The 15,078-nt window shown below is 45.3% G+C and overlaps 2 protein-coding genes and 1 pseudogene across 2 annotated transcripts; 1 reads left to right on the top strand and 2 right to left on the bottom strand.

The window, feature by feature from the left end:
- The window catches only part of LOC115141934 (neurofibromin-like), a 133,926-nt pseudogene that overhangs the window by 56,111 nt on the left and 62,737 nt on the right, over nt 1–15,078 (top strand).
- Nucleotides 1,407–6,957, bottom strand: omgb (oligodendrocyte myelin glycoprotein b). The gene is made up of 3 exons (XM_029681357.2): nt 6,499–6,957; nt 3,070–3,279; nt 1,407–2,759 (listed from the first exon to the last, which is right to left on the bottom strand). The coding sequence occupies exons 1-3, from the start codon at nt 6,510–6,512 to the stop codon at nt 1,769–1,771; spliced, it is 1,215 nt and encodes a 404-aa protein (XP_029537217.1). The 5' UTR covers nt 6,513–6,957; the 3' UTR covers nt 1,407–1,768.
- Nucleotides 9,792–14,047, bottom strand: LOC115141935 (mucin-2). The gene is given in 3 exon segments (XM_029681356.2): nt 9,792–11,847; nt 11,849–13,312; nt 13,837–14,047. Coding segments are annotated over 2 exon segments (1,782 nt in total). The 5' UTR covers nt 13,270–13,312; nt 13,837–14,047; the 3' UTR covers nt 9,792–11,486.

Here is a 15,078-nt window from a genome sequence, read left to right on the forward strand (position 1 = left end):
TTAAAGATTTTTGTAATCGATTTCCAGTTTTGTTTGAGCAATCTGTATTGTCCTGTAGGTTCTTCTTGGACATCGCATCTGACTCTCCTCCAAGTGACTCAGTCAACCACAGCCTGTCCTTCATCAGTGATGGCAACGTTCTGGCCCTCCACAGGCTGCTGTGGAACAACCAGGAGAGGATCGGACAGTACCTCTCTAGCAACAGGTCAGTAACCTGATGAGTCACCAGTCATCATGTTATTATGTGCACTACCAGTATAGCCCTCTTTGTCTGACAGCGGTCTCTTTCCCCTCTTTCCATTCCATAGGGACCACAAGGCAGTGGGCAGGCGGCCGTTTGACAAGATGGCCACCCTCCTGGCCTATCTGGGGCCACCCGAGCACAAACCTGTGGCCGACACACACTGGTCCAGCCTCAACCTCACCAGCTCCAAGTTTGAAGAGTTTATGACCAGGTAACTGTTCTCCTACTGTAGAGTTAGTGTGTAAAATGTTCAAAGACACTCCGGATGCTAGCAGTTAGTGAGTGTAGTTGATTCAGAAGCATTCTATTTTCCGTTTGTCCCTGATTTCCAGGCACCAGGTCCATGAAAAAGATGAGTTCAAAGCCCTGAAGACCCTCAACGTCTTCTACCAGGCTGGCACCTCCAAGAATGGCAACCCACTCTTCTACTACATTGCTCGCAGGTAAGACCAATCCAAGGAGTGTATGTTGGCGTCTATGTATATTATTGTTATTATAAACCAGCTTGATAAACAAACTTTATCAACACAATATCAGGGAAGCGTCCTTTTGAAGTTGATACTCATCTAGATTGGGCCTTGCGTTGGTAGGGAGAGGGATTGTGTCCTCCTAAAATTTTACCACTGCTGACTTCCAAGCTGTAAGGGAGAAGACCCAGGAAGGTCCATTCACTCATTACAGCAGGCTTTATGGGGCTTTTTATCATAGCCTCTTAGTTCCAACTCAGCTGAAGAGGAGGGCTACCCTATGCCTCCTCCCCAGGCTGCTGCCCACTGTTCTGAGGGAGTCAGGATGTCTGGTGAACCAGATTTAGAGCTACCCTTTACCTCTGTCTTTGTGTGTGGTAGGGAGTATAGTGGGGGGAAGTCTGCACCTTACAATAGTGGAAAGAGGGTCACTTTCTGACCAAATGGTCAATGATGTGTGAGGATTTCAATGCCCAGAGGAGAATAGTTTGGTTTCATTTTGTTTTAACTTTCTGTTATTTTTAGGAGCTTATAAAGAGTCAAGGTGTTTGTGTGCATGCATGTTAGGGTTTTAAGTACTTCTAGACATCCCCCCCCTAACCAAGCTGATGCCAAGGTGTAAAGATGAGGTATCTCACATCATACTCTGACTCATCCAAACCACACGTACAGTAAATGCATTCTAAATGTTCTGTTTCTGTGTTTATATCATAGAACGCATCAAACGCAGCAGCGTTTGTCAACAGAACACACAAGCAGTATAGACTACATGGAGTAGAGCATTCATGTTTCCACGCCGATAGTATTATTAGTCATGTATGTGTATACATTTGCCCTAGATATTATTTGTATGTGCGTTTGAAAGATATAGTCATACAGCACAACTACACTCACAAATTGTTGGAAGATGAGAGAGAATACACAATTATATTCATTTTTTTTAGGCAGTAACAGTCGAACATTCTTGAAAATTAAAACAAAACTCCCTTTAACATTCTGGGTCAAATGTACATAGGGTTAGCCCTCTCAAATCCATCAAGACTTGGCTCTAGTCTCTTTAGGAGGCTTTGAAGGCAGTCACTGTGACTAAAAGGTTCAAGGAGACAGCAGAACACACAATCTGTGTGTGTAGACCGTGGCCTCTGCTCCGCGTGCTTCCTGTGTTGGGCTTCTTGGTGGCAGAGTGCGGACGCCCCGTTGTGCTTGTGCGTGTGGAGAGGCCATGCGAGCGGGTGGAGGTGAACACGAACAGTGTCTGATCCCCCGAGCCGTTGGCCACCCCCCTGTCTCCATGCATCCCAGGCTCCAATAACGCAGACTTAGCCAGGTACCCAGAAGTGGCGACTGCAGCCCTAGCCGGTGGGAGGCCTCCACGGCCCAGCTCTCTGGCATCAGCCCCCAGCGGAGGCTCTGTGTAGGATGCAAAGTGCCACTCCCCTCCTGGAGTTGCCAGATGGGCTTGCCCACAGGTTGGCCTAGTGTAGCAGGGGCAGCCCAACACGGCAGCGCGGGTATGTTCGGCCCAGAGCAAGAGCCTTGTGATGTTCTCCTCCTCCTCACAAGCCCAAGGGTTATCCCCAAGCGTCAACAACTCGAGCCCCTCCAACCGGTCAAACACCCCCTCCGGCACCCAGGAGAAGCGATTAGCGTGCAGGTAGAACCTCTTCAGCCTGGGCAGCCGGTCCAACGACCCCAGGAGGATCTGAACCAGGTAGTTGTGGGACAAATCCACCATCTCCAGATTATGAGGCATGTTGGTGGGCACCGTCCAGAACCGGTTGTGACTCAGGTTGAGGGCGTGTAGGCTGGGCAGGGTGTTGTTGATGAAGACCACCCTCTCCAGCTCGTTGGCTGACAGGTCCAGAACCCGCAGGTTCCAGTGGTAGGCTGTGTCGTTCTTGTCCAGGGCTCGGAGCTGGTTGCCGGCAGCCCGGATGTCCCACAGGGCCCTGGGCAGGCCGGAGGGGAAGCGACCCAGGAGATTATAGGACAGGTCCAGGGTACGCAGGTGGGCGTAGTGGCTGAGCTGGCCCTCCAGACCACGAAGGCTGTTGGGAGAGAGGGGGAGAGGTCAGATGTTAGAATCACAACTATTTGACACAACAGGGGATAAATAAAAGATGCCTGTGGAATTGTTAGTTTAAATCAAACCACATACTGACCAAACATGAATTGCGAGAGTTTCTTCAACTGAATATGCAAGAAAGACTGAATGTAATTATTAGGATCCCCTCCCTGCTGATTCTGTCTGGCTATAAGTCATGTTGCTGCTCAATCTCAGAACCCAGACGTTTAGAGGTAGGATCCAACCTGATGAGAAGGAAGATGATAAAGATAAGGAAGAAGTTGTCTTCCTACCTGTTTTGTGAGAGGTTGAGGAAGCGAATGTTGTGCTGCAGGCCTGGGGGCAGCTGTGAGAGGTGCCGTGAGGAGCAGTCCACCACACGGTGGCCCCGGCTGCAGGAGCACACGGCGGGGCAGATGGACAGGACCAGCCCGCCCAGCACCCCCGACAGGAGCAGCAGGAGGAGGCAGGCTAGCGGGGTGCGGTAGAGCATGATGAAGGCTCTGAGAGAGGGAGAGACCCAGTGAGAGGAGACACTGGACTGTACCCAAGGACATAGATCTGCAACACTTCTTTGCTCCCACGATTTATATCGACTCACAAATGGAAGGGCACAGTTCTGATCCTGTATGCTGCCCTACCAAGCAAAAAGGTAACTGCTCATAGTGTGGAACTGAGAAAAATAGCTTTTATTTACCTTGGTTTCACAGTAACTTTATGCAGTTACTGCTAACATGACCCCCATTTTCTCCAAAACACAATAGAAGCAGGATACTTGTCCACATGATTAAGCATGTATTTAATGTAGGAAAAATGATTAAATAATTTTCGACCAAATTAGCAATTACTTCCTTTTTGCTTGGTAGGGCAGTATGGATCTTCGTCAAAACCATCACTCATTCACACACATCTGCAGAATAATAATACTAACAGTTAAATTAGCTACCGACATCATTAGCATTTAAATATTGGTTAGCAATAGCTCACTTAAATCCAATCCTTGCTAGCTTTTCCAAGCTGCAATTACCAGGAGCTTAAAGGGATATATCGGAATTTTGTCGTTGAGGCCCTTTATCTACTTCCCTAGAGTCTAGGGCTTACATAATTTAGTCGATTGTATGGTTGATAGGCTGTTGGTCGACGAAGTTTTTTTTTGTTGTCGAGCAGTAGCAAATATATTTTTAAATTATGGCACACATATTAAAAAAATAAATAATAATAATAATAATGAATGCACAGGAGACAACTATCTGATTCACGCCTGTCTCAGTGGACCAATCCATTGTGGAGGCCTGTCTCAGTGGACCAATCCATTGTGGAGGCCTGTCTCAGTGGACCAATCCATTGTGGAGGCCTGTCTCAGTGGACCAATCCATTGTGGAGGCCTGTCTCAGTGGACCAATCCATTGTGGAGGCCTGTCTCAGTGGACCAATCCATTATGGAGGCCTGTCTCGGTGGACCAATCCATTGCTGAGGACATGGGGTTGGCACACCAGTATCACCAGTAGTACATTTACCGTTAATTTTGAATCTACAATGTTTGTGTGGATACAATAATTTCTGTTAATGCATTTAATATATTACTATTACAGTCTTACCGTTGTATTGTAGGATTGGACATGTTGTTTGCAGAGCGCACAGCCTAGGCCACAAGTTTGTGTTTATTTCATTTATGAGTTGTCAATTTATTCATTGTCTTTTGTTTGGAGTGCTTCTGTCAATGTTGAGTAAGGACATGCATAGAAGTATACCTAGGCTACCTGGCCTGAACGCAGATGTATGTAGGTTAAGTGTGCCCGTTTTGGGGATCTGATACTATTTCTGATTGTCTTAAATCACCAACACTGTGTAGCTTCTCAAAGTCATTTTTCTTCACCTCAAACAGCAAGTAAACAAAGTCTGTTTTTACATCCCATTGAGAATGACAATAGTTCCTCAATGTAGCCTATTTGAAAAATCTTTCCAGCTCTCTCTCTTTCTATAACCACTCGCGTGAAAGGGGAAAGAAATGTCATGCTCTATCTATGGACACGTCATAAAATAGGCCTACCTGATTGCTTCTTATCCGTTGCACAAATACAACAGGCTATTAATAGTTGATACAATGTTTCAAGTTCCTTGCAAACAAGCCATGCATAGCCAATGTGATTTATAGGATATTTATTATCGGGATATTTTCTACCTGGTGTAGCCTGGCAACTGATGGAGCATAACCCCAGAATCTGCTAAGGCCAGCAGCAGTGGCAGGAGGGTCGAGAACAGGTTTTTGTTGTCCGGTTAGGCTCTATTGATCTCTGGCTCCCTCTTGTAATTTGTGTCTTAATTTTAAATCGCAGTGCTTAAAGCATCAGACAAGCTCAGTAGCCTACATATAGTTTAATTTATTCAAACATAGTGTGTGTCTATATACGGAAAAATACAAGTTTTAAAATTACGTCCAATCGATTGGTCGACCAAGATTTTTTTTTGTCGGGGACAGCCCTACTAAAGTCAATTAAACTAGTGGATACCATTTTTGGATACCATTTTTATGTCCAGTATGAAGGAAGTTAGAGGTAGTTTTGAGAGCCAATGCTGTCTAGCAATAGCGTGAAGACTGGAGGTCTATGGGTATCTGCCAGCATGCTAGTTTTCAAACATAGATTGCTAGACAACGGTGGTTGGTGGAGTTTTAGCTACATTATCACCCTTATTCATAACCTGCCTAGTTTCCCCCCAGTGGAATCTCTGTAGAATTTATTTAATACCTTGTCTGGAGCTGCTGCTGTTTTGAGATAACCTTTGATGCATAGCAACAGCCTCTCAGATGGGAGAGAGGCAGTATTAAACACCTGGACACAGTAGTAAAACACACTGGTTCTGCTGCCCACAGAACAATCCAGCCTGTTAGAAAGTCATGACTGGGAACCAGCTGGGTAGATTGGACCTTACTTAAACCAGAGCCCTCTCCCTTCCCATACCCCTCTCCTCCCTATCGTTCCCATTCACATCATTAACACCCCTCTGACATTTATAACAGTATATCATTGTATCGCCAGGCTATATGGTAACTGTCCTCGTTGAGGGTCAGACTGATATATCTAATAGCTTTGATGCAGTTTACAAGGGCCCCAGTCAGTCTGTGTGCCGTTAAGCTTGATGCCTTGCCAGCGGGTAGGAGCTCGGAAATACTGCAGTAAGAGCCGGCTGAATTCAGTTAGGGCGGCAAACACACACACACTCTTGATCCCATACGCACGCACACAAACAGTTGTGTTGTGTCCTGTCATCTCTGGCACAAATGACTGGTTATCTGGGGTGTGTGTGTGTGTGTGTGTGTGTGTGTGTGTGTGTGTGTGTGTGTGTGTGTGTGTGTGTTAAGAAGAGCTTGCCAAACACATGTGTCGCAGGTTAATAGCATTACATAATAAGCTGAGCTCTCTCTAGAAACTTGTTCAGGTCATGGCATACTGCAAGTTAGTCTGAGGTTGCATTTAACCTGTATAACAATAGTTGCAATAGTAACATACCAAATTGAGAGAGAGAAGCATATAGTAAATCTCTAATGAGAAGCATTAGACTGACATCGACAAATCACCCTGCTGCAGTCCACTGAGCTAATGTGGTACAGAATCAAATACATCACTGCTCTGTGAAGCACTGTGTCCTGTCATGTGCGCATGTCTTAGCATGTACACCCGTCTCTCCTAACGTTTTTCTCTCCATGCCATTAGTCACTCACCTTATCCTCTCCATTGCTTCAGTCCGTCATCTCGCTCTTTTCTTCCTCCTTCCCTCGGCCAGCCCTCTCACTCGCTCCCCCTTGTTTTTTTTCTGAGCAGCGGAGTGGAGAGAGTGATTGTCAAGTCAAATCTGGGGGGTGTTAGTTGTCAATATTCTTGCATCCTTTCTATTTCTACTCTGTTTTTGCGCTGGCTCTCTTTTGGGGTCTTTTTTTTTCAATATCTTCCTCACTTGTACACTTGCTTTATATTTTCTCCCTTGCTTTTCTTCCTTCTCTGGTGAAGGTGGACCTCTCTTCCTTCTATCTCCCCCCTCTTACACTCGCTCTCTCTCTCTCTCTCTCTAGTGCTGTGTTGGCACTGGTCAGTGGTGGGCAGGCTCTCTCGTTCTGTCTCAATACCCTCTTCTTGGTTATGGCGTCCTCCTGGCGTGCCAGAGCCGGGTGCCCTCGATAGCGCCAGTCAGTCTCCTCCGCTCCTCTGCAGGCTCTTGATGCAGCACTGTGCTCAAGGAAAGAGCAGTCTGAAAGGGGGAGAGAGAGGAGGAAGAACAAGTGAGGGAGGGGGAGAGGAATGGAGGATTGCAGCACAGTGCCGGCCCCCTCTGCTGCTAATGAGGCAGGGGTGGGGAGAGGAATGGAGGGTTGCAGCACAGTGCCGGCCCCCTCTGCTGCTAATGAGGCAGGGGTGGGGAGAGGAATGGAGGATTGCAGCACCGTGCCGGCCCCCTCTGCTGCTAATGAGGCAGGGGTGGGGAGAGGAATGGAGGGTTGCAGCACAGTGCCGGCCCCCTCTGCTGCTAATGAGGCAGGGGTGGGGAGAGGAATGGAGGGTTGCAGCACAGTGCCGGCCCCCTCTGCTGCTAATGAGGCAGGGGTGGGGAGAGGAATGGAGGGTTGCAGCACAGTGCCGGCCCCCTCTGCTGCTAATGAGGCAGGGAGGGGGAGAGGAATGGAGGATTGCAGCATAGTGCCGGCCCCCTCTGCTGCTAATGAGGCAGGGGTGGGGAGAGGAATGGAGGGTTGCAGCACAGTGCCGGCCCCCTCTGCTGCTAATGAGGCAGGGGGGCTGTGGTGACTTCTCCTCGCTTTTTTCATACACAAACAGTGCATTTGGAAAGTATTCAGACCCCTTGACTTTTACCACATTTTGTTACGTTACAGCCTTATTCTAAAATGGATTGAATTCCGCCCCATAATGACAAAAAAATAATGTTTTTTAGAAATGTTTGCAAATGTAAAATATCATGTTTACATAAGTATTCAGACCTTTTACTCAGTACTTTGTTGAAGTACCTTTGGCAGCAATTGGGTATGATGCTACAAGCTTGGCACACCTGTATTTGGGAAGTTTCTCCCATTCTTCTCTGAAGATCCTTTTAAGCTCTGTCTGGTTGGATAGGGAGTGTCGCTGCACAGATATTTTCAGGTCTCTCCAGAGACTCTTTGATCGGGTTCAAGTCCGGGCTCTGGCTGGGCCTGAAGCCACTCGTGCATTGTCTTGGCTGTGTGCTTGTTGTCCTATTTTAGAATAAGGCTGTAACTTAACTGTGGAAAAAGTGAAAGGGGCCGAATGCTTTCCGAATGCCCTGTATCTAACATCACATCTGGCACCTGCAACGACTGGCTGCCTCCACCGCCCTCAGCAGCGAATTAGCACTGTTTTTGTATTAACGGTACAGTTTTTAGTGGGTGTGTGTGCTGTGATTTGATTACTTCATTTTGAGTGGAGTGATTTGGGGGTGCCACTGGAGATTTAGATTCTAATTATGTTTTTAAATCAGCATTTCATGAAGTCACTTCTGTGCCCACATGCCTTTCCCTGTTTGGGTCTGTCTGTCTGTCTGTCTGTCTGTCTGTCTGTCTGTCTGTCTGTCTGTCTGTCTGTCTAATTCTTTAATAGTTTGGCAGATTGTGTCTGGCCAATGAAACAGTCCTCTGTAGTAGGTTTGGGGCTTCTCTCGTGGAAATATACACGAAGCATAACATTATGCTTATTGTTCTAGGCATTCCGTACTTAGCACCACAGAACTGCTCTGTTCTGCAACTAGCCGTAAGCAAGCAGTGAATATTTCATTCTGCACTTCTGCCGAAGCAGGCCGCCCTGCTACTGCTGGCAATATCAGTCAGCGACAAGCCAGCATTAATTGCTGGCAGCAATCACCATTCACAATTCTCCAGACAAAATGTCAGCAAATGAAACGCAGTAAGAAATACCCTCCATAGTACAGTGCATGGTGCTAGCATGGCAACGCCAGACCAATCCAAAGTGTGAAACTGCATAGCTACTCCAATCTGCTGTGTTTGTTCCGGATGTTCAACCAATAAGCTGTGAGAGTCTGTGATATCAAACTAATGTGGGCTATTCATCTCAGATTATTAGATGGGATCATTGAAAATGACTATCTGATTTCTGTAAATTTGTCATGTTGAAAGCTTTGTTAATAAGTTGAAGCATCAAGAGAATTGCATACACGAACCACAAGTGTTTGTACGAGGGAAAATATGTTTTCACAGGTTTCCCACCTTGCAATCTACTTGTGAAAACCAACGGTAGTCACAGCACATGCAATTGTTTTAGAATGATGAGCACAGAAAATATGTATTGTCATACTAAAAGTCATACTCTTACTATAGCTTATCATGATAGTAGAACGAATTGACCTGTGTTGAGATGAACATGGCATGGATTCTGTTTGTTGCAAATTGAACCGACTGTGTTGAGATGAACATGGCATCTGTTTGTGTTGGAGATTAAGATTGACCCCGACAGGCCTGATATGACAGACTGAGTTGGTGGTTTGAAATCTACATCAGACTTGGAACTGCAGATGTGTAAAGAGTTAGAATGAAACAGGACTGCAATTATTCTCAAGTTTAGCTACTTCTCGTGCTGCTTCCTCTCTACTTCTCTTGTGTTTCTTTCATGTCTGTGGCAGTATCAACACAGGGAGTTCTACAATCATTTTTCAATAGAAACATATCCCTTTTAGTACTCAGCTGGAGAATATGCCTGGAAGAAGTTGTGAATTTGAGTAGTGGGGGGGTGGTGAGAGGTAAGGGATTTATGATGGCTGTATCTTCCAGGCAACGCTCTTTATAGGGAGGGATGAAGCAGGTGCCGTGGCTGGCATCTGGGCGGGTGGAGTGGGGGATTGGCTTGTGGTGTAGGCAGATGATGCTCTTTCCTCAATCACCACCCAGCAGAATGAATTATAGCCTGGTGCTAACCAGTGAGCCTGTAGTCTGCCTCACTGTATGAGGCTAATGTAGTACACACATTCACACCAGTATTTACCATAATTGGATTTATTGCATAAATACGTGATTGATGAACAACGAGCATTTAACATCTAATTTGTTGACAAGTATGTGTAGGTGATTGGGTGTGGTGGTTGCTTTCCGTCTCCCATCTTGTTTCTGTGGTTTCTCTTCAGATGAGTGTCAAAGGAATTTAATATTTCATATATGTGTTCATTAACCAATTCAATTAAAATCACTCTGTCTTGGTTCTAAGAATTTGTAAGATCCTTATTTGCATAAAATAGACAGAGACCAGTCTATCAAAATTAGCCAATAGCATTTATTCTCGAGAGCGCGCTGCCCCGAGAACCATGTACAACAGCTTATATTTCACATATGACGTCATAGGTTTTAAAATGTCCTTCCCCTCTCGACCAGGACAAAGCAGGTTCAAAAGTTCATTACAACTCTCTAGCGCACATACATGACATACAATATATCTGGATTAACTCCTAAAGTCTCACCATAATTTATTACCACATTAGCAGACAGTTCCACATACGGAAAACCGCCACAGAGTGATCGCCACAGAGTTATAGTTGAGTCGGTTCAAACAGGTTAATGACCCTCTTTGCTTACTTAAGACACACACACACACACACACACACACACACACATTCCTTCCTACACAATAGTTATCATTTCCAATTACCCCTTATCCATGCTACATAACCTCTTTCTTAGGAACTAACATTATTTAATCAGATATTGTAAAACAGGGTAGAGTTGAATTAGTTATAGTTCTATTTAAATGTAGATATTGTTTAGTCATTATTCATAAAATTCCTAACAATGAGACATTGAGGCATTTTTTGTGGGTCTGACATTTCCCTCTTTCTGTCTCTCTTTACTGTTAGTATACTGCTGCACAGCTCTGAAGTACACTGGGAGCAACTGCAACACTGCAGTAAGGCACTGACTAACAGTGTTGGGCCAGCCCCACTGAGAGACTAACTCCCTGCTCACTCTTTCTCACATTCATTCTATCAATTGTTCCTCAGTTTAATTATATAATTCACCCTTTCGTTTCATTTATTTTTAGTACTTCTTCTTTCACCGTGAATGTTTCAGCCTGGGTAGATTGTTTTCATTGACTTGACTTATGCTCTGAGAATGTTCACTTGCCACACACACACACACACACACACACACACACACACACACACAAAATATTACAATTACATTACTTCAGCAGTGCATCCTTCTCTGAATTATCTCACCGCTGGGTATGATGCTGATGTTTAGGCCTTTACATCCTGTGTGATTCTCTCCAAAAAGTACACTGGAGAAAAGCAATTATTGTAGCATGAAATAATTATCACTGCTACAGATTGGTCAGGCGGAATTAAAATGGATCTGAAAAGTATCCACATATTGAATCAAAACATTTGGGAAAGCTTTCTGAGTGTACGTTTGGTTGCCTTCATACCAAAGAAAGATCATAGGTAAAAAAGCTGATTATTGTGGCCAATGTCAGTTATCCTGTTAAATAGGGAGAGGGTTAGCTTGGTTTTCACAATCAAACTATGGCTATAAGCCTAGTTGAAGATCCATTTCATGGAATGTTTTATCAGATAGAGGTATAGATAGAGGAAGCAAAACACTGATAAGCATCAGTTTAGTTTTTTGGTTAGTGGTTTCCTTTGTTGGGTGGTGGGGGAGGAGATTGGGTTTCCTGTGTGTTGCTATCTGTCACTGCTTGGAGATGGGTAAAGGCGGGTCCGGGGGGATGGGGAAATATGTGCTCTCTGGTGGAGGGGGGCTGGCCTGGTCTGAGGGGGACGCAGGTGAACACCCAACAGTGGTGGAGGAACAGCTTCTGGGATATCTGGTGGCGTATGAGAGGGAAAGGAAGAGCGATTGGGAGCATTGTCTGGCCCCAGATCAACATCCTGCAAGGAGGAAGGAGGCTGATGGTCATGGGTGGGTGCTGTGGCAGTGGTCTCTGAAGACGTCGGTGGCGGAGGAGATGAGGAGTTGTCTGGAAGTTGTACCTCCTCAGTATTTTCTTTGTTCAACGCAGCAGTCCCGTTGCACGGTTTAACAATCTGAAACCGTCTCTCTTCCGAATGTACTTCCTGACGGAATCTCACCCATCTGGAATTCCTGGTCAGTATCCTGGATCAGAGAGAACCTCTTGGAGAGTTGCTGAGACAGGAAGCCAGAGAAGGAGATTCCATTGGAACCCCTCAGATGGACATCACCACTATCGTCATAATCCTGTTGAGACTGGACTCCACCGTCCAGAAACGGAGAGGGGCCTGCCCAGGCTGTATTCTGCAGCTGGATCCTCTGTTGTCTTTGCTTCCTCACGAAGATGACCCCGAAACCCACCAGCATCATGAACAGCGTCCCACTAATCAGTACAGCCACCGCTGTGCCATGGTTCCCCGTCTTTTTTCGCTCGTCTTTGTTTGCAGTTTTTGTCGGAGGCTTTGGTTTCTTTTTTGCCGTGGTGGTGGCAGTGGCAACTTCTTTTTTAGTGGGGACCAGTGGTGTGGATTGACCCTTGCTGCTGGTAACGTCAACACTAGAAGTAACAGTGGTGGCTTCAGTGGTGGCAAGGGTCTTGGCAGGCTTGGTCGACGTCCATGGAGTGGAGACGTGGGTTGAAGATTTGGTCATGGCTGTAGATGGAGTTAGGGTGGTGGGGGAAGTGGCAGTACTAGGCAGCTCAGATGGGCCTGTTGGACCTCTTTCAGTGGGGTGTGAAGGGGTTGATCTCCTGCTTGTGACTGGGGCCTGGGAGGCGGTGCTGGATAGTTGAGCCTCTCCACCTGTGTTCAAAGTATATTCCGCTCTAGTCGGTGTCACTCCAAATCCAACAACAGTTGGCGTGGGTCGGTTCCTGTCTGTGGAGTCGTTGGACTGCGATATTGGAGAATTGGACAGAATAGGCCCCGTTTGGATCTCTGTTGGTTGATTTGGTGTCGGTGAGGTTGTTTGAGTGCACAACTCAGAAGGTCTAGGTGATGCTGTTGGACTAACTTCGTCCTTGCCGGAGGGTGTAACTTGCCTTACCAGAGGTTGATTCCACATAGCGGGCGAAGTTTCCCGGGCTCCATCTGCTGTGATCTCCACCGTAGACTTGTTTTTATATCTTGTTGTTTGGCGGTCCTGAGGTGACTGGGAGTTCCTCTTTGTGCTCATACGCAAAGGCTGCATTGAAGGCCGATCGTGGCTGAGAATGTTTCTGGTCGACACCTGGTCTGAAGTCTGTGGTTCACTTTTCACTGTGAGCTTCAACTCAACTGAAGATGCTACAGTGCTATGTTGTCCTTCATCCGGTGCGTTGTTGAGGGGCTCTTGAGCCATTTCTAAGGGTGAAACTTTATTGTCCGAAGTTGCAGTAACCTCACTGCTTCTGAAGTTGGTAGAGTGGAGGTTAGGTTGAAGTGTCACTGTGCCATTCAGTCCCCGTGGCAGCATCCACAGAAACGACACAATAACAAGACGCTTTCCCTCCATTGCTGTTTCCTGTTAACATCTGAATTCTGCTGTGTCCTGATGACTGATGGATGAAAAGAAGAAAAGCAACTGTCATTACTGTATCTACAAACGCACTGTACCATGAGGAAACAAGCAACATTTTAGCATAAAGGGCTGTGTGGTAAAATGTGATCGCCACTTTTGGCATTTCCTTCCTCAACTACAATTCAAAGTAGGCATACAATATTTAGAGTAAATGTGATCTGTTAATACGATCAGAATGTTTAATGGAGGAATCAAACAATATTTTCTGGTTTTGTCCCATTTCTAAGAATGAATGGCTTATAATGTTTCACATCAGGATGTCTTTGTCCAATCAGTATTGATTAGCTTACATTAGTGATAGTGTTTGTATAATGTGCTTTTTCACCCCCTACTTACCATTTAAAACTCCCACATCCCACAAACAACTCTGTATTTAAAAGCCTTTTATTCACAACTGCTTGCACATTCTCTGGCATATTACACATGTCCTCATTAGAGCCACAGATCCTGCAATAACCCATTTATATTTACATCACCCACCCTAAAGTTGGTTGTACTCACCTGAGGCTACACAGGATGTAACCCTCGAATCCTGGCCGTTCACAAAAATCAGAAACCCTGTATGAGTTGGTGTGTCTCAGTTGGGAGAGGTCCCCATAGTTTGGTGTACATGAAGCCCAGAAAGCAACCGCTGTAGAAGGCTGCGAGGCCACAGCCTGGTAGAATTACAGAACCTTCGCTTGCCTCACTTGTCAGGAAGTGAGAGCTGTGAAACTGAGGTCTGATGACAAATGACACCCTGTTTGTTTTAACAGAGCAAAGTTTGCAGTGATGGAAGAAGAGTGGTTTGTGATTTGAGCACTGGATGTTTCAATACAAAGATGTACATATTTCATTTTAATATGCACTCTGGGATAGTTGTCTTTGTCATATAGTTTGTTACAGACAGTACTGAATGCTGTGCTCTTGGGAAGTTTCTGTTAAATAAATAGCTGCCTATCACTCCTGTAGAGATTGTGTGAAAGTAGTTGGCCGCCTTGCTGCTGAATCCTGTTACATGGGAAGTGTTTCAGTTGTCGCTATCACTCATTCTGTTCAATTATACAGTCGTGTTTGTTTTCTGTATTTGTGCTTTTGGGTTAAAACTGTCAACAGAAATAAGATGCAGTTAAAAAAATATTCAAACACAGCAAGGTCTAGGGCAGTGGTTCTTAACCTTGTTGGAGGTACTGAACCCCACCAGTTTCATATGCGCATTTACCGAACCCTTCTTAATTGGAAAAATAAAATGTGTTTTTTTTTTCAAATTCAAAACATAGGTATATATTTTACTGGTGCACAAAATTAACCGTGCATCAACATCACTGTGTTCAAATAACAAAATAATCAAAAAATGATTTTCACACAAAAACATAATAATGAATATTTACTGCAAATCAGTGTGACTTCTGCTGTTGCCTTTCAGAGACCAGTTCAGAAATGCGCGGCTTCACCTTGGCAAGTGCCACTCTCATGTCATTTTCGCAACAAAGTCTGTTCCTTTTCTTCGTTTTGATGTCCATCCTCGAAAAGGATTGCTCGCAAAGATATGTTGTAACAAACGGTATGAAAATCTCCAGAGCTTTCTTAGCAATAACAGGGTACGTTACCATTTGTTGACACCAAAACGTTAAAAGCGTTGTTGTTCTGAAGAGTTGCTGTTGAACCTGGCTCTGCTGAATTTCAATGATTTCATCGAGGTATTCATCATTGACATCTGTTGTCTCAACACTAAACGTGAACGGCTGTCTCACCCATGCTGGA

This window comes from Oncorhynchus nerka, linkage group LG14, assembly GCF_034236695.1.
Source record: "Oncorhynchus nerka isolate Pitt River linkage group LG14, Oner_Uvic_2.0, whole genome shotgun sequence".
In the NCBI taxonomy this organism is placed as follows: domain Eukaryota; kingdom Metazoa; phylum Chordata; class Actinopteri; order Salmoniformes; family Salmonidae; genus Oncorhynchus; species Oncorhynchus nerka.